At 44.1% G+C, this 20,587-nt stretch overlaps 1 protein-coding gene across 1 annotated transcript in view; it reads left to right on the forward strand.

Moving 5' to 3' along the window:
- Window positions 1–20,587, forward strand: part of LOC124286612 (zinc finger protein 106-like) — a 64,110-nt gene that overhangs the window by 25,587 nt on the left and 17,936 nt on the right. Inside the window, exons 6-10 of the mRNA XM_046722993.1 lie at window positions 399–579; window positions 5,383–5,517; window positions 6,575–6,691; window positions 6,991–7,179; window positions 7,771–7,833. Of these exons, the coding sequence (XP_046578949.1) occupies window positions 399–579; window positions 5,383–5,517; window positions 6,575–6,691; window positions 6,991–7,179; window positions 7,771–7,833 (685 nt within the window). The remainder of the gene's footprint in view (window positions 1–398; window positions 580–5,382; window positions 5,518–6,574; window positions 6,692–6,990; window positions 7,180–7,770; window positions 7,834–20,587) is intronic.

The following is a 20,587-nucleotide window of genomic DNA, read 5'->3' on the forward strand; positions in this document are numbered from 1 at the left end:
TGAAAGAAACATTGGGCGGTGGGGTAGCCTAATGGTTAAAGCGTTGGCTCGTCACGCCGAAGACCCGGGTTCGAATCCCCACATGGGTACAATGTGTGAAGCCCATTTCTGGTGTCCCCCGCCGTGATAGTGCTGGAATATTGCTAAAAGCGGTGTAAAACCAAACTCGTTTGGTATTTGCTGTATTCATAGTTATTGCTTAACCCGTTGTATACAGCATTGTGTATGCACCATTTGTCTCGTATACTTCACAAAGTACATGCATACAAAAAAAAAAACATGCCATGCAAAGTATTTTATCATTATTCTTTATGTGTTTTGATACTGAATGCAGAGCTGAGTATGTTTGTACATTTGTTTGATGGCTGCAACTGACTGACTGGTCTGTATATTTACAGACAGAGGATACAGCTGGCTGGTGATGCAGGGAAAGCACCTGAGTCACCTCCATGTGAAGCTGGCAGCCCGTCAGGTGTGACATACATTGGCCCCTCAGACCCCGTCACCTGTCTGCAGGTGTTCAAGAACCACATATATGTGTGTTACCAGGGAAATGATATTCACAGATATCACCTCAAGGTAGGTACAGTCATCCTTGATGCTGGTCTTGGAGTCCATGCATGACCATACATTCATAACATGGAATGTAGGCCAGGTCAAATCTTATTTCCTTGTGCATAGTATAACTGCTATTTTGTGTATTGTGCCCAGTCAGAACTATGTTAATTCATCAGAGGTTAACAAACAACAGACTTTTTTAAAATGGAAAGTTTGCTATTAAATTATCACTGGGCATAATAGTTTACCATTTCACTTGTAGTTCCTGTTATGCTGGGCATTGTTTTATAAGCAGTGATAAATAATTTTATGTACATTTATATTGTAAACTAAGCTGCAATTAGCAATCACTTGTTTACATATATTTTGTTCCAATCCTTTTGTGATTAGTTAAAAACAATCCATGTGAAGCTTAAAAAAAAATTGTATCATGATTGGAAGAACGTGTATCTTAAGCAATTATTTCACCAGGTATATTATGTCCTATTATGTTGTTTTAATGTATTTGCTTCTACGAACATATTTAAAATAGTTAACATAAACTTTGGTAAATTGTCTGATTCATTTTACACATGGGACATTGGGACGAGTCACCACTGGACCGTTGGCACATGCTATTTAGATCATGAAGGCAATATGCTGTCATTTAATCTTCAACAAATATAACTCATCAGTCAAAGTATGGATATGTATCCATTCTCTGACAGTTAAGGTTTCTTTCAAGGCAGTGATCAGATTGTGTGTGCTGAGAATAATGTGAATTGATGTTTTTGTTTGGGGTAAAGCAGACTCTTATGGAACAGGATGAGTGGAAGTTGTATGTGTACAGAATGAGTTGAAATAGGCTTGCCATTTCACAGATGGATTTGCCAGAGGTAACAGTTATTCGTGAAAGAAAATTGGACTGAATTTACTCTAGTCAAATCAAATGAACATAAGTATGAAGTCGAGGAAGATTGTCTTTTTGTACCTCATACCTTCTTGGACAATTGTGTTTATTCACTCCTTGACGAGGTGTGTTGCTTCATGCAAACATTATAAATACGCAGATGATGGCTTGTCTTAATTATAAAGTTGTGTGTCTGTGTGATTAGCAAGAAAATAAACGTTTATCACACAATTTCTCCTGCATATTTTTAATCATACTATTTCAATGTTAGGGTTGTGACAAGTCACCCTTGACTTCAATGCTTAATTTGGACCACTATAAACATTTGTGTTCACTTTGCCTTTCTTTATATACCTCACAATAGATCATCATGTAATTATTGTAATGGGTTTTGAAAAAACGTCAAGCCTATTCGTACACAGGCAAACATTGTACATTAGTATGAAAATAATAAGAAGAGCCCTACCTTTGAACTGTAAAATCTGATCAGCAGACAATAACACCAAGGCTTAAAATTCCATGAGAGGGTATGGGGTGATGTGGTGTATGGTCCCCAGGGGAGTTGAGATTGAAAATGGGATGTGCCTTTGAGAATGGCATCCAGTGATCGAGGGGAACAAATCGCTTTGAGCATTCATGTAGATGGATGGAGCGCTGTATATATATACCCATATAATTATGATAATAGCAGTTTACCTGAATTATTGTATCCTTACAAGCTTTACCTCAACTCCCTGACATTGGATCTAACTTCCGTGAAATCAAAAGCAGTAAATTCACATAGCACATTATCAAATGAGATTTGGACAGTCACAGATGAAGATTGTACTGCTTCTGAGTGCTGTTAGCACAATCCTTAGAGCAAATATGAGTCCTGTTATATATTCACCATTTCTTCTGTTGCTGTACCATGTGGGTGAGCAGTGACAGTGTGGTACTTGTAATTACAACATTATTTGGCAAGGTGACTTAAAACAAAGCTTCTGTCATATACATTTGGCGACAATCATATAAATCAATCTCTCTAAATCTGACACTCGATCACATTATTTATTGTGAGCTTTGTTGTATGCCATTGTTTCCAACCATGTACAAGGAACCTGTTGCAAGGGGGCCATGGGGGTAATGTAACCGGTCATTATTGCCGACAGAATCAAATAATGTTTCAGATGCAAACAGAAACATTTTTGTGTGACGCATGTTATTTAAAGGGCAACTTTACATGAAAATAACTCATTTTGTATTGCACTTTTTCAAAAAAGTATTTATGTAGTAGTTCCATAGCCAAAACAGTACAGATATCACTTTTATATAATCTGTTGTTTTACTCATTTCGATGATAAACACACCATGGCTTATGTCCAATGAAATATGACATCACTGGTGCCAACCGGTAAATGTATGACATCATTAGACCTTATAAGACCCATTTCACGTGGTGGAGGTACAGTGGTATGTAGTTATTGTGTCTCGATGTGCAGCTGGCTGTTAACCCTCATGGTGCCTGGCCATCAGCAGTTCCATACTGTTTTGATGTTGTGGTTTCAAGAACGTATTCAAATACTGTATACCCTGGTTCTAATGCCACCATTTGTCCAGGAGAAAATGCCAGTTAACCAATTAAGGTATATATACTACATGCAGCCAATATAATTGACATTTTACCAGGGGAAATTGTTCCCAAAACCATTGGCATTATAACCAGGGTATTATATATAGACAGGAAATCCATTCTGGCAAAAACATGGCATTATGTCCAGGGTGGCATTATAACCAAGGGCAGTATAACCAGGGTGCAGGATGCATCAATACATGACCAAAATATATGCACTTTTCAGTTTTTAATTCTGTGGGATATTCCCCCTTTTGTGATATCATCCACTCATTGCAGTGAGGGCAAAATTACTGAAAACTATATGCATCGTAAATCTCGGGACTGACTGACACATTACTAAATTGCCATTCATGGCATTATAGTGATTCTGTTTTGAAATGTAAATATTGAATATTTACTCTGAGAATTTAATTTTTGTAAAAGATATTGGTGATCACGTGTATATATATATATTTTAAATCACTGATGATCACTCTGAAATGTTGCCGATGACCCAAGAATCACACCGATTGTTTTGGAAAATGTACAAACACAGAAGTTTATTTTCCGCCATATTGCTGAGTGTTTATAAAATCAGTGTTATTGTATGCCTGTTACATCAAGTATGATTCAAACTCAGTTTCCTTACATGAATCCCTTATACATTTACAATAAAATAACAAATTGTCTATGTCACCAAAACCAAGTGTCTCTTTGAAATTTAGCACAAAAATCAGGTGTTAAAATGAATGCAGTGCTCAGAAAACAGGACTTGTTTTAAAATGTAAACAAAGCTACCATATATTACCGTAGATAAGCCGAATTTTGAGGACCATAAAAAGCAGTCTGTAGAAGGGGGTCGACTTATCTATGGGTTACGCTTTCATCAAACTTTTTTCCAGGGGTAAGAAAACAACATCATATCACTTCTCGTGAACAAACAACAGAAGACGACTTTGTCAGTAAAGACGTCAAATTTGCAATTAAACATCACTGGACAAGATTATTTACCTTTTAAGTTCTAAGTTGTGTTTGCTGGGCATTGTATTACTTGCAGGGATTAGGATTACCGTGTGTATTTGAGCCGGAAACAGCAATCAGCTGTGCACACATTTCCCGGTGATCAAGTTCAAACATGCACAATAATATAACGGGATGAATTCTGACGCAGTCATCAGTAAAATATAATACAGAATACTATTATTTAACCCAGAGAAATATATCCACAAAAGATACCATTTTGACACTGATTTTAAGGGTCAAGTTTTGGGGTCAGCTTATCTACGGTAATACACGGTAAGTACTGACTTCACACTGATCTGTTTGACTGGCATTTTAATGGTTGATGAATAATAAGAAAGGTTGGATACTTTATGAATGGAAACTTCTTGATTGTATTATGGAGCATTTCAGTATAGCTTCCTATACCGCTGTCAAGCAAGAGTGAAGTACTACAGCGCAGAACAGACTTGTATACATCTAACCTAACAGGGATAAATTAACACATGAAGGTATAGCTTCCTATACCGCTGTCAAGCAAGAGTGAAGTACTACAGCATACCGGCTGTCAAACAGACTTGTATACATCTAACCTAACAGGGATAAATTAACACATGAAGGTATAGCTTCCTATACCGCTGTCAAGCAAGAGTGAAGTACTACAGCGCAGAACAGACTTGTATACATCTAACCTAACAGGGATAAATTAACACATGAAGGTATAGCTTCCTATACCGCTGTCAAGCAAGAGTGAAGTACTACAGCGCAGAACAGACTTGTATACATCTAACCTAACAGGGATAAATTAACACATGAAGGTATAGCTTCCTATACCGCTGTCAAGCAAGAGTGAAGTACTACAGCGCAGAACAGACTTGTATACATCTAACCTAACAGGGATAAATTAACACATGAAGGTATAGCTTCCTATACCGCTGTCAAGCAAGAGTGAAGTACTACAGCGCAGAACAGACTTGTATACATCTAACCTAACAGGGATAAATTAACACATGAAGGTATAGCTTCCTATACCGCTGTCAAGCAAGAGTGAAGTACTACAGCGCAGAACAGACTTGTATACATCTAACCTAATAGGGATAAATTAACACATGAAGGTATGCATCAAAAGAATTAACAGCAGGAGTAGATTTTGGTAATGATGCTGTAACAATTGGAGGAAACCAAACTGTTCATGAGGTGGAACAAAATTTACATAGCTGATAAGATTAATTAGCAACTAAATTACTGATCACCACATTTGTATGGTTTCACTAATTACTTGGTTGATTTTCCTTATATGCTGGCCACAGTGGCATGAACTAACTTTTGTATTCTCTTCCAGGCAGGAGTGAAGGATATGGTGTACAACTGTAGCTATCACTCTGTGCAGTGCATGTCAGTGGTTGCTGTACCAGGAAAGGAGGACTGTATCTATGCTGGTGGGGTTTCATTCCAGCTGCTGCTCTTCAATGCCAAGGTCAGTTCACTGACAGTTCTTGCTGCTTCACACAAAAATAACAATACTGGTCAGAGATTTGCCAATGGTGAATGCCACTTAAATCTCTGATTGTTTTATGTTCACCAACGATTAACTGAACATAACCAGATGTCTTGCACTGTCACTGTTTGGGAATGACATCATCTGTATGAGACAGGTTGTGGGAAGTAGTGTTTTTTTGTAGAGTTTCATTTGGGGCATGGGATGAATAGTTATTTCCGATTTCTCTGAAACTAAAGCGCTAATTATTCATGGATGTTTGAATTTATCAAGGGGACAAAGTAATCGCTGGACCCCGCTGTTTTCATGCTCTCATTTTCCACTGTCAAACCCATTAGACAGATGCTAGCTGTGTTCCTACTGTCAAGCTCTCTCTACAGGTGAATAGAAAGAGAGCACTCATGTATATAACTTGCAGTACTTTTTAACAAATAGCCATTACATATCATATAAATACCTAATGCAGACATTTTGAAATAGCCAAATCTAACCAGTGTATGGACCTTTAGAAGATAATCCCTGGATTTAATATACTGTAAGACCAATTTCTTGGACAGCCACCAGTAGTGGTTGTTGTGTGCCTCAACTTAACATTGAGTGGCATGAAGACCAAAGTTCTCTAGTTTCATTTTTTGGCACTTGATTGGGCAGCTGAGCTGCATATCATGGCCACGCTAGAAAGATTGTGGGTTCAAATCCCAGTTAGCCCTGATTGTGTTATGGTGCTTGTCCTGTGTTCATGGGTTTACCCCAAAGTGGTAAATGTCTGAGAGCATCTGTGTGTGTTATGTGTGGATTTTGGAATTGAGCGGGAGCAATGGTTATTGGAGGGTCACTTGTTTTGGCCGAACAAATCAGACTTAATAAGGCTAGTGACAGGAGCCTTAAACTACAACAGAGAAAGAGACTTCACTGCTATCTCCATGCTTTGAACCACACAATACTAGGCTTCATATATCAAGTAAAGACGGCAATATAGATTATTGATGTCTGATATTGTCAAATTGTATTGATGACTATTTTGCTTTATTGACAGACTCCACATATTGTCCAGACATTTGAGTTGTCGGAGGAGATCAAATGTATGCACTACGATGCAGGGACACTGTATGTGGGGCTGATGTCAGGTTCTGTGGAGGTGTTTGAGGTCAAGGTGAGACTTTGGAAAAAACACTTGTCTTGTGGGGCTAATGAAGCCATTATGTTAGATGATAATGCTGAATAACCTTTTGGATTTACTGGGTCAGATCCAAAGCATTCTATGCTTGTCTTCAGATCATGGATCTGGTGATCACACTGAAATGTTGCCGATGACCCGAGAATCACAATGATTGTTTTGAAAAATGTACAAACACAGAAGTTAACTGACTGCCCAGAAATGTTTTCTCTCTTGTTTATGTATACCAATTACAGAGTTATTGTGCCATAGTGATTGAAATCATCTTTTGCCAGAACCACCGCCATAAAGACTCGTTCCAGTGTGCCTACCAGGCTATACACTGTATCTCCTCTGCGAGAGAAGGAGGCAGTAAACTCATCTGTGTGTCTGCACAGGACACCACAATCTCTGTTTGTGATGCTCGAAGTGGGCTGCCCGTCAGAATACTAGGGGGACACAAAAAAACCTCCTTCTCTGTTATGGTGAGTATATCCGGCCAGAAATGTGCTGTAACAAATATGAAACATGATATGCTGGCACTCAGTTACCTTTACACATTCAACACTAGAATTGGAATTAAACACCGAAAATTGACTGGGCAGAATAGGTTTCCAGTACCTTAATAATGATTTTGTTGACATTGAGGTTGTCAGTTTGGTGTGTTATCATTAACAAATTTTGATGAAGACATCAGTGTATAGTCACACAAAGAATGTAATTTAATCAATAGGATGTCAGTTATCAAGGGTATCTGTTATTTGTCAAGCCACCTACTTTCATTTTGAACCATCATCTCTCTCTCTCCCTCTCCCTCTCTACTTCTCCCCTCCCCTTCTGTCTAGTCTGTTTCTTAGTTTTAGCGAATAGCCCTTCCAAGAAACATGAATGCTGATTCACCTCTGAAATTTATTGTTCGCTCACTTATTGCTGCTTTAATCTTGTAGAGATCATGACTGTTGACATAATCTTCTGGAACTGTTTACTGAAAGATATGAGTATAACACTCCACCTCATAGTCAGTGACAACCTATTCGTTATGAATAATTTCAGTATATTTCTTCCTGCTGTTTCAGTCATCAGCCCACTTTGTATTCAGCGGGTCTGGAGACAGGACAGTCATGATGCATAACCTACATGTAAGTAACTGGCCATGTTGGAACAACAATATATCTGTCAAGGTGTCCATTGTTTCAAAAATGCTGAAAATTGGTTGAGGGATGCATTAGTTACCTCACTCACTCTCTGTATTTAGAGTTAGCTAATACCCCAAGTAAAACCATATTGTGATTTTGTCCTTACTTCATACAAGGAAGCAGTTGCAAAAATAATATTGGAATCTCACATCTTCCTGCAACTGTTTTCACCCGAGGAAGTCAAGTTTCCACAATAATTTGTTCAACTAACAGTAATTACTTGAGAAATAACTTTCCATTATTGTCCCCCTCCGCAACATGGAACGGGGACTATGTATTCAGCAGCGTGAGTAGTATATACAATGGGGGTTTTGGACCAGTTCCAACAAAAGCCTCTGCAAAGCCTTATTTCACAGATAAGGCTTTGGTCGGACCCTTAGCTCTTGCTACCATTACCCCTACTATAAAAAGTTTGGGACGCTAGCGGGATACGAACGCCCAATGTTACACCTCACAGCCGCACCACTTAACCGACTGAGCTACCGGGGACATGGTTGAAGCATGTCGGTTTAACGGGTCTATCCTGGGATTGCATCATCCAATACTGGGCTGCGTCTAACGTGCCGCTATGACACTATTGTGCCGCTATGCCATATTTACCTCGATGAAACAGTTTAATGTGAATCGCCTATGATCTCTTTGGTGTTTGTAATAAAGGCTTGCTGGGCTTTTTGCACCCCTTGTTCTATGTACTTTTTTTTCTCATCCTCACTGATAGCAGACTTACGAGACTTGGACCGAATATCTTGTTTCATTTTGTTATATTTTGTGAGTTCAGAGAGGATTGAACTAAACTCCTCCTCTGAGATCTTACTGTCAGTAAGTGCCGTGGAAATACGCTCACTTACCGTGTTCAGCTTTGCTTCGGCCAGAACCCTGATCTCATCGTGTTTCAACGCCTTACGATGCAGTCTGCGTGATGCAAACTTAAGCGCCAACCCTAACACCCCTGCCACCCCAGCTGTTATTTCAATGCCTAGCACTACGGGGGTAGCCACGATGGTAGCTAACAACCCAACACCTGCCGCCCCTAGTCCCATGCCGGTTGTCATAAGGGCAGTATCAGCCCCATCCACGATATTGAAAGCTCTATGGTACTTCTTACATAGTGCTTTACGCGTGTCGCGGTCTTGCTCTAGTTGGCGTTTTACATCACATAACTGTCTCAAACGGAACCCGTCTACGGTTTCCAGGGTCTTCGCTACTTCCTCTACGACTGGGTACAGCCCCATCCTATAATATATATTACAAAAGATATTTTAATTGGGTTTCAGTTAACAGTCGATCAACGTACTTGAGACTTATAAGGTGTAAACCCTCAGGTAGGAGAATAGGTGAGAATTTAATAGGTGACTCTGCATCCACACGATCCCAATAGGAGGAGGGGCTTATTGAGGAGGTTATAGAACCCGTTGAGGGGTCCGTTTGTATGATGATACGGTAACGTTCATTACTGTGCCTGGGATTAAAGTGTACTGTCACCCCGGGTAAGAGTTGGTGTTCTTTACTAACAGAATGTTCCAGGAGATAGATTTCTATGATGAGTATGGAGCCTGGTACCATAAACGGAACTCAGAGCAGTTATGCCTTAACTCACCCCCGCGGAATGCCATTAACATATTGGGGCGCATTCTTAGACAAATACTTGAATTAGGCCCAGGAACGAAACACGAGGGTAAGACACCGCTATTCTTAATTTCAGAGATTTGATTGTGTTCCTTAAGTGAGATATAAGGTGAGGTGAGGGTTAAGTTGATTATCCATTCAGGCTCTTTAAGATCTGATAACGACACCCGCCTATACACGTTGTCTTTGAAGTGTAGGATGTATAAGGTGTCTTCCTCACCAGGTTGATCGAATCCCTCCGTGTCCCCTAAGTCGTTAAGTGTAGTGTTGGGGCGGAGCCAAGACATTGCTATAATACTATTACGATATAATTTCCAACTGGTTTTCTGATAATAGTTCAGGGGTGCACTTCACCCCCATGAAGTGTATGTTGTCGGGTAGGAAGATCTTGGTTAGTGATATCGTGTCTTCCACGATCACGGTGACACCCTGCAGACTGGTTTTGGAGTCGACACCCACCCGCACGTAAACGTTGCAAACGTGATACTGTTGTTGTTTCCCCCACCTCAGTTTGACCCCCTTCACGGTTTCGACATCATCCTGCGATGGTTCCCCTAGGTAGACTTGGATGATCAGTGTTGAGTTCGCCGGTAGACTCTCCAGTATCCTGACCACGCCTTCAAATTCAGACACCAACTGCAATGTCACGTTTTGCATTCCCACTTTACTCGATAGCATGTGGGCTGCCATACTGGCGAGTGGGCTGATGACTATGCTACGCTCTCTGAGTCGGGGCGTAAGCCACGAGCAGGGTTCCGTTGTTCACGACTTTGTTTAGGTGGTTGTCTATGTTATCCGTGAACACGTAGGGGAGCCGAGCCTAATATTGAGAAACCAGTCGGCTTTATCGGGTAACAACACCCACTTGTCATCATCGGTGAAGACGAGTGTATATATGGCTTATTTCGGGCGACGGTAGAGCTCTCAACATCGGTTAAGTCGAACAGTTTGCCCCGAACGATGGGTATATCATCCATTTATCATCACCGGTCGCGGACTAGGGTGTACCGAAAGTGTTGACAACCGCTCTTGAGGTATCTACTATATCACTTAGGTTGCTAGTACCACCATTGGAGGGGACTTCAACGCGTTTGTAAATGCTGTTTTTCAGTTGCAAAGCATACAATTTACCATCTACTCCAGGGTCGTCGAATCCGCGTGTGTCCCCGAGGTCGGAGATCCCCACATTGATGCATTTTTTCAACTTCATTCCAGGACCTTGTGCGCTGGTCATTTTATGTGCAGCGTTATGCTGAGGTATCCTATATTCACGAGATTATGATTTATATCTAACACCGATATTATCAGCTCAGGGATGTTGCCCTGGGTTAACCTCTTATACTGCCGAGATGAAAAAGACACAGTTCTACCGTCGTTGTATTTCTCCGTTTTCACCGGTACGGCTCTCAGTATAGTGGAAGGGTGACCCCCTTGAATGTTGTCAGTTGTGCTAACCTGGCTGAGATGAATGCACAGCTCTCGCTACGGTACTAAGCCGGGTAACTTAGTGCCTGTGGTGGTAGTCGTTGGTTTTATCTCGTCAGGCTGCATACCGAAAGTGTCCTCGCCAATGGTCGGCAAGCCTCAAGGAGTTTCTTCCGTTGTTGATTAACACCACTGTGCCGTTTGAGTCGCTTCATCTTGAGTTCGCTCCCCAGGGTTTGAAGACCTCATCGCTTAGAGAGCAGCACACGCTGTAGTAGCCGTCAGTTATCTGGTTCGGCGCCACCTACGAACAGTTTATTGTTGCTGGCGTTGATGTTAGTCCATCGCGTAGGTAGGTGATATCGCACAGTCGCGACTTCGAAGTGGACCCGGCGTGTTATCGATCGCGTCGTCAGCTGAACGGCCTCACCGCCGTTATTCCTGGAAGTGTTATGTACATGTTGGAGTATATAAACTCATTATATAATAGTTTTAAAATGTACTCCCCTGGAGTGTTTTACCCTAAACTGGACGATTTTCCCACATGAAGATCGTGGTCGCTGCCGGGTTGTATTTCGGCGCCCAGTTCATAGATGTGTTTGATAAGTATAAGTTTTCGGTGACTAACACTAAGGTAGTTCACGCTTGGTTCAACAAACCGATGCAGTTCTGGCAGAATCAACTTAACTTCGCCGTGTGGTGCGCTACAAACGGGTGTGGTGTGACATTGACCGACACTTTCGCGTGGACCGCTGAGTCAGTCTGTGTTCACGCTTTCACGTGTACTACCAGGTCAGGCGTATCCTCAAAGAGATCAGCCCCGCTCCACAGGAAAAGGCGTGGGATGCAGTAAACAACCAGTACGATAGACGGGCCTACTGAACGTATTTGCAACGAATTGAACTAAACACGAAGACGGATTGGCGCTTTGCGGGACCGAACCATTTTGGGTATCCCCATCGTTCACAACATGCACCTCGTGGATGCCAGCGAAGTTGAAAGAATGGGGATACAAGTCGTATCATCATCACAAATCTAACGAAAGTGGGATGACCGTTACATGGCTTTCGACAACAGTAAGGATTACCGAGTCTGGAGGTTCGAGCAGGGGCAGCGGATGACTGGAAAAGTTCATGCTGGACACGCCGAAAAGGATTCACTCGTGCGGGGTAATCAGGTTAAACGACTTCGATTCGAACGCGTCACGTGTGGGCGCTGTTAGCGCGCAGACGCAAACGCTGCTTCCAACATCCTCGGTAAGGGGACTGCTTACGATGCTCAGAAACAGTTCGTTGTTAACGTTGAGGATGCTATCAATGCTCCAGTTGATCTCCCGAGTGCCATCAAACGCTACCAAGACGTGTTGGAATATGCCAGGTCGAAAGTCGACTACGTGTTCGACGTGGGGTTGTACATGGCTCCGGCGATATGCAACTGAAGTAAAAAGTGGTGGGCTACAACAACGAAATAGTCATAGCCACGGCGGGCCAAAAGTTACGCCAACCTCAATGTCAATGTCCCCGTCCCCGTCCACCCACGACCGGGTGAAACGGGTATAGTGGCGCCACCCCCAGAGCCTAGGGTTCAGCCAACACACCCACAGCCCCAGCCTGCAGCGTCCAATCAGCAGCACATCGATCGTAAAACAGCCCTGGTGGTTGGTGGGGTAGCTTTGGGGCTCATTTGGTTAAAAATTCCTTAGCCGCTTCACGTACACCAGACCCGCCACGGCGACGATGGCTGCCCACAGGTTTTGACTGAGCCACGTGGCAGTTTTAGCCAAAGCGCTCAGCAGCCACGAGACGATGCTACCCAGGATGCCGGGTAGGGCTTCGGCGGCCTTACCAGCCAGTTTAGCCAGGGCTTCTCCGAGTTTTTATCCACTCTTTGACACCACCTGTGGGTGTTGGTGTTGGTGCAGGCGTGGGGGTACCCCCACTCAATGACACCACCAGGGTTGATATGATGAAGCCCAATGCAGTCAGAATGCTGGCGATGGTGATGCCTTGCTCTCGGAAGAGGATCCGAATCCTGTTAGCTAGCGTGGTGTCCTCATTTAGGACTCGATCGATGGTTTCCCGTACTCTACTGATCTGTGATCGGAGGGCTTCCCGGTTAGAGGAAGCGGATTCCAACCGAGTCCGTCTCTTGTCTTCCAAGTTTTTTATTCTCTCCTCGATACGACGTTTCATATCATCATCCTCCGTTTCGGTGAGTTTTATTTTCTCGCGAGCGATGTGCTCGTCGATTTCGTTAAGTTTCCCCATGTTGTTCACTAGTTCTCCGCGTACATGTTTCATGGCTTCGTCTAGACCGTACAGTTCCCTCAGGGGAAATTCGAGACCCGGCAAGGGTTTGTCACGGTACGTAGCCAATAGTTTTTCGATACTGTCTGACGTTTCTTTAGCACGTTGGGGTATATCGCCTTCATCGCCTTTGGGCCTGGCTGCTTGCAGATCTTGGACGGCCTTCGGGGGAAGCTTTGGCCGCGCGCCGCCGTAATCTATGAAGCCTAGTTCCTCACGGAGCAGTTGACTCCCACCAGGTCGACTGGTGAGTGTTGACAAAGCATATGGCTTCCCGTCTTTTTTTATGATATCGACCCCCGGGTGAGCCTTCAATCGCAGCGCGCCCTTCTTATCGACAGTAAACTTGGCATAGTCCCTTCCCAACGGCTTGATGTTGTCTCTATTTTCAACTGCGTCGTAATAATCGTCGACAGCAGGCTGTACAAGTTCAGTACTTAAGGGGGTAGTGAATGTGGTGTCATCCTCGAATGCCTGGGCACTATCATCCAACATATCATCCATAGGGATGTACTCGGCCATCAAACAACACCCATACATAACCAAAGACCTGGACCTATCCTCCGTGCAGATCGGTGAATACCTGACCACCAAGTACGCCCTGTGGTTGGACATGCGATCCACGGATGACGATAAACTGCATGGTAGCGGTCGCCGCATAGATAACGGCAGCGAGGGGATAACCATCCAGATTACTAAGAAGGCTCAACCCGCTGGCAAGTTGAAATTATATCTGTACGTTATTATGGACGCGCAACTTAATATAGACAATGGGAGATTCGTGCAAGCCATCTATTGATGGCGGTAAGCCATCCAATGGGTGCAGGCCACTGCCTGCTGATTTGCCACGCGACCCACACTGCGCTATAGTGTGCGGGCAGACTGGCTGTGGGAAGACCGTTTTGGTGTTGGATATGTTGGAGGGGTACTACAGGGTAGTGTGTGATAACATCGTTATCATGTGCCCTACTCTGAGCATGAATAAAACGTACACGGAAAGACCTTGGGTGATGACGGACCCGGACGTACACAGAGTCGACCCGGGAACACGCCTGCAGGACAGGTTGAAAGCTTATCACGGGAAATTTAAAGGGGAGTCGACGCTGTTCATACTGGATGACTGCAGCGCTAATCGCGAGATAACAAAAAAGAGAGATATGCTATCGTACCTGGCCTTCTCCGGCCGGCATGCAAATCACAGCGTCTGGGTGCTAACGCAGAAGTTCAACTCGGTGTTGAAAGACCTCAGGGAGCAGACGCGATGGGTGGCCTTATTTCACTGCAAGGACAGGGATTCGTTCGAGGAGTGTTTGAGAGGGAACGATGTGATGAGTAAATTAGAACGGGAACGGGTGAAGAAACAGCTCGCTGAAACTAAACACGCTAAGCTAAGCTCGTGCTCAAGACCGACCAACCAGTAGCCTATAGGGTGTTTTAGCTTAGCAGTGCTCAGCAATGCTTAGCAATGCTTAGTAAATGCTTAGCAAAGCTTAGCAAAGCTTAGCAAAGCTTAGCAAATGCTTAGCAATGCTTAGCAATGCTTAGTATAAATGCTTAGTGTTTAGTTATAGCTATGATATTTGAAGTGTTCGTCGTGTGCAACTTAACCTTCATTTCTCTCTGTTTCACCAATATCGTATATTATATAGTTAAAACTAAATCTTACTTGTTACATTATAAGATGGAGTGTGATGAACTGCTCGAACAATTGTTGGTACCCCAATCACCACAGGTGGATGATGGTAAGCGAGAGAAACTGGTGGCGTTGGCTGTTGGCAGCAAAGCCAAACATTACTTTGGGGAGTACACTCCAGATAAAATTCACAAAATGTCAGCCGAAGAAATCGATAAGCTGTATGCTAGATACGAGACCCGTCTCGGAGCAGAGATGGTAAAGACAATAGGATCGGCTATGACCCAGATATACACTAGTATTGCGTCATACTTCCTTCCCATTCCCCAGGAACACCGACTTTACCTGTGGGAAGACCTTGAGAAAGACCCATTTATCGAACACGCCTTGAGCTCTATTAGCTGCGAGCTGTACCACAAATACGGTATGTTGTTAGCCCCGGTGACGGCGGCGATTATCACAGCAAAGCATTGTCAATTTGAGAGGAAAAATAATAATAATAGTATAGATGGATGCTGCACAGGAGACACCACACCTGGAGGAAACCTCCAGGGAGGAGACCCCAAGGGAGGCGACCCCTTCAGAGGTGATCCCACCCCCCAGGGAGGTGAACCCAAGGTTGGGGGAGACAGTAACCAGGCAGAAGAATCCTAAGAGAGTAGCTGCCGGTAAAAAACGGTGGTGTAACCAACATAAAATTATCAGGGTGACTCACCCGACCCGACTCTTGTTGGCTGTAGGCGTAACTGCTGCCGTGGTTATCTCGTGGTTATATACACGACACAGGGATCGCGGGGAGGGAACCCCTCACAGGGATTCCGGGGAGCCCCCACAATTAGAGGTCAACCCACATATCATGTTATAATTTAATATTTTATATCATATACATAATGTCTGAGGGGAAAACGTTCGTCAACGACGCATACGTCACAGTGGTCGCCAGTCTAGCCGTAGGATACGCTCGGTTGACTAAAATGGTGCTTAAACAACCAACTATCAAGCTAGATTTCAACCTGCAGGATATGGGTATGCTTATAATGAACCTTGGTATGGCGATGGCTACAAAAGACATCCTAGTAAAACAAGGGATACTACCTGAAAATATTATGAAGTAAATATAGGATGGCTACGATTGCCATGATGGTTGGTGGGGCGTTAGTAAATGCCCTAGCATTTTCCGGGAGTAATTTCCTCTTCGAAACTACACGAGAGTCACCGCAGCTGAAATACAGGAAGAAAGAAAGCCAATAATCTCGCTATTGAGAAATTACAGGCTGCACAATCCGAGTACGTTAAAAGACGTCTCCAGAGGATCGATTACATTAACGAACAACTCAGACGTGAAAACCATGCCGTTCAAACATTCCACGATGTCGACGAGGCAGCGAGAGAATACTTCTTATTAACAGGTAAAAGGCTGCAACCGCTCAATAAACCCACACTCGCTCAGTACTACACACCATCCAAGGGACAAATGGACCGTGAACTGGTCTTCATAGCGCTGGGTATAGCAGCGACTGCGTTGGTTGCGAAACAATTAGACTAAGTACTCATATAAGTATGCTAAACATGAGACCTGCTCCATACCGATCGCGAAATACATACTTATGGGGAAGACCGAGACCTGTGGTAGGAAATGCAGGACTCAGGGGTACTGTTGGTTCCACATGGGAAGTCCTAACTACGCGTGTTGTGTGTGTGGCATAGGGGTTAAAGGGCACTACTGTCTATGTAAAGCTCACGGGGCGAACGTAGTCAGACATCATCTCATCTACGAGAATAAAAAGGCCTACATAAAAGAACGTAGGCGACTTCTCAAGATAGCAGTGTAAGGCTGGAGGAGTTACCTCCCTTTGACAGTGGCCCAGTTAGAGATTATACACACCTACGTATAGCTATGTTTGTGGAAATTGAGCCCAGGGAAGGTTGCCTGAGAAGCTGGCAGATGGATGTGGGGAAAAGTATAGATATCAGTGTCCTCAAACCCATGACTATATAAGGGGTGCTCGTTTACAATCATGGTAAAAGTAGGGTTTGATGTGCCATGGGCTGGGCACACTTGGAATTACTTTGATGGGGGGCGAGTAGATGTTCATGGGGAGATAGATATACTTGTTGATGACTCGTTGCAAGTAATACAAAACACCCTACTATACTGCGCATGTTCCGGGTGGGCCGAGGGAATAATCGATCAGGTGTATCTAGATTTTTTACCTTTACGGCGGCCCAATTAGACATTGATCTTCATAGGTGTGTACGCAAATATGACTACTGTTGGTGAACTTAAGCGGGTCGCCAGGCAGAGGGGTGTAACTGGGTATTCTCGAATGCCCAAACCAGCATTGTTGAAATTACTAGGTTTAGAAGCCCCTCCTACGGTAAAACAATTAAAAGCTCAAGCAAAACAGCTTGGATTCACGGGTTATTCAAACCTGGGGAGAGCGGGTTAATCGCATTGTTATCACATGCCCCGTGGCAAAACCTCCCACTGTAAAACAACTGAAAGTTCAGGCACGGGATTTGGGGTTAGGGGATATTCCCGTGAGGAAACCACAGCTTGTAGAACTATTACAGCAGAATAGAGCTATTGACCTACAGTTTGTGCACTGAGCTGTAGGTAATTATTTAAGAGGCTGGCGCATGCATGTTGATAGGAACATAGATATTATAGATATGAAGCCTCTGATAGTTGATAAAATAAACCAGGAACTAAACAGTCTAGGAGGTATCAAATTTCAAATCACAGTGAAAATGTCGCCGATAAGCAGGCAGGGAATGGGGTCACTGAGCACGCGTTCAGCCTTACTTCGAGGTAAACAAGAGGTTGTCACGCATACAGAGACCATTGGCGCATCAATCGATACCAGTTTTCAGCAGATAACGGAATACCTAGAACGCTACACACACTTGGGGTCTGGGTAGACTGTAGATAAAATCGATAATGTCTATCTAGACATAGCTAACTACGTGCCGTTCAGAGGCGGGTCATACCTAGACTTGCCCCCCTACTATAGGAAAAAACATGCCATGGTCAATGTCAAGAATAGAGGAGACGATTGCCTGAGGGTAGCTATCAGGTCAGCCTTGTTTCCAGCTGACACTCATTCAGACAGGCTTTCTAGCTATCCCCAAGACGATGGGCTCAACTGGGATGGTATAGATGAACCAACCCCCATATCCCAGATAACTAAAATAGAAAAACAGAATAATCTAGCTATAAATGTCTTTGGGCACGAAGGTAACACAACAATAGTGCACAGAGTAAGCTCAGTGTTGGGGGAACCCCAAGGGGGAAACCCCCCTCGTGTTATCAATATATTCATGATCCAGCGAGGTGACAAGTACCACTACGCTTGGATAAAACACTTTAGCCGGCTGTTGTATGACCAATCGGCACCCAGAGAAAAGACCCACTTCTGGGAACGGTGCCTACATGGCTTCACACGAGCTGATTTATTAGAATCCCACCGGGAGGATTGCCAAGGTGTGGGGCAGACGGCTATACGAGTCGACATGCCTAAGGAAGGTGACAATATCCTAAAATTCGGTAACCACAAGAACCAAATGTCTGTGCCTTATATCATATACGCCGACTTTGAAGCCTTGGTTAAACCTGTTGAGGCTGCCGCCGGCGGGGTTGTTGGGGGTACTCCCAATGCTCTACCCACAGGTGAGAGCTTCACACTCAAAACACAGGAGCATGAAGCCTGTGGGTTTGGATACATTGTCGTCCGTTGTGATGGGGAAACGAAAGCTCCCGTAGTGTATAGGGGCCCTGACGCGGCTGAAAGGTTTCTAAAGTGTTTGCAGGAGGAAGAAAAAATTATTAGGAACGCACTGTATAGAGTCGCTCCCATGCGTATGACCCAAGCCGACAGGCTAGCTCACGCCTGTAGCACTAATTGTGACTCACCACTTAACGGTGATTCGGTAAGAGATCACTGTCACATAACCGGTAAGTATAGAGGCGCCGCTCACAGCGCGTGTAACCTCAAGCTTAGAATCCCCCCTAAGACAATAAACACCCCCGTTGTCTTTCACAACTTGAGAGGGTACGACTCTCACTTAATCATGCAGGCCATCGCGAAAATCGATGGCAATATAACGTGTATCCCCAACAACATGGAGAGATACATCTCCTTCAGTTTAAACGGCCTTAGGTTCATAGATTCAGTACAATTTTTATTGTCGTCATTAGACAGTCTGGTCAAGGCCAACGATACCTTCCCTATTACCGATCGATACACAGACGCCGAGACTAGACCCCTGCTGATGAGGAAGGGTGTGTACCCCTATGAGTACATGGATAGTTGGCCCAAGTTCGCGAGACCAGACTACCCCCATCAGAGAATTTTACAGCAATCTGACTGACTCAGAAATATCCCAAGGCGATTACTGCATGCGCTATTAATGTATGGAATAAACTGGGTTGTAAGAACCTGGGTGACTATCACGACCTGTACTTGAGGACAGATGTACTGCTGTTAGCCCGGCGTGTTTGAGGCGTTTAGGAGGACATGTTTCAAGCAGTATAAACTTCGACCCGCATGGTATTACACCAGCCCAGGTCTGTCGTGGGATGCCTTGTTGAAAAAGACTGGAGTTAAGTTGGAATTTCTTACAGATTATGACATGCACCTATTCATTGAGAAAGGCTTGCGAGGCGGGATCTCCATGGCAACCAAGCGATCATCGAAAGCAAATAATCAATACGTGAAGGGTTACACGACCCTAGCAAGCCAACCAATCACATTCTCTACCTCGGCGCCAACAACCTGTACGGCTGGGCTATGAGCCAGTATCTACCCACAGGGGATTGAATGGGTGCCACAGGAGGTCGATGTTATGAGCATCGCACCAGATTGAATAAAGGTTATATCCTCGAAGTTGACTTGGAATACCCCAAGGCATTACACACATCACACAACAGCTACCCCTGGCCCCGAGCGTATGAGGGTTAACCCAGACTGGATGTCTGAGTACCAACATAACTTGTTAGGTGGGCGGGTGGCAGACGTTGAAAAACTCGTGCCTAACTTAATGAATAAGACTAAGTACATCGTTCACTATCGCAACCTACAGCTGTACCTGTCGTTGGGTATGAGGCTGACCAAAATACACAGGGTGCTCGTGTTCAACCAGAGCCCATGGATGGAGCCTTACATCAGAATGAACACAGACCTCCGAAAGCTTGCCACCAGTGACTTTGAGAAAAATCTCTACAAGCTCATGAACAACTCGGTGTTTGGTAAGACTATGGAGAACCTTAGGAAGCGCCGTGACCGTGAAGCTGGTTCGGTCGAATGAGGAAGACAAGCTCAGGAGACTGATAGCCAGTCCGGCATTCACCCGTAGTAAAATATTCACCGATGACCTAGTTGCCCTACACATGAAGAAAAGCCACATAAAATTCAACCGGCCTGTTTACGTGGGGATGAGCATCCTCGATTTATCCAAACACCTGATGTACGACTTTTACTACAACGAGCTTAAGAAACAGTACAACGACAGGTGTGAAGTGCTGTACACTGACACGGATTCCCTGCTGATGGAGATTCGAACCGAGGGCGTGTGCGAGGACATGAAAAACACCTCGATTTATGCGACACCAGCGACTACCCCAAGGACCATGCCATACACAGTACGGTAAATAAAAGGTCCTAGGTAAGATTAAGGACGAGTGTGCGGCATGCGCCCATAGCCGAAA

This window comes from Haliotis rubra, unplaced genomic scaffold (genome assembly GCF_003918875.1).
Source record: "Haliotis rubra isolate DU_JTF1 unplaced genomic scaffold, ASM391887v1 Scf388, whole genome shotgun sequence".
Classification (NCBI taxonomy): Eukaryota; Metazoa; Mollusca; class Gastropoda; order Lepetellida; family Haliotidae; genus Haliotis; species Haliotis rubra.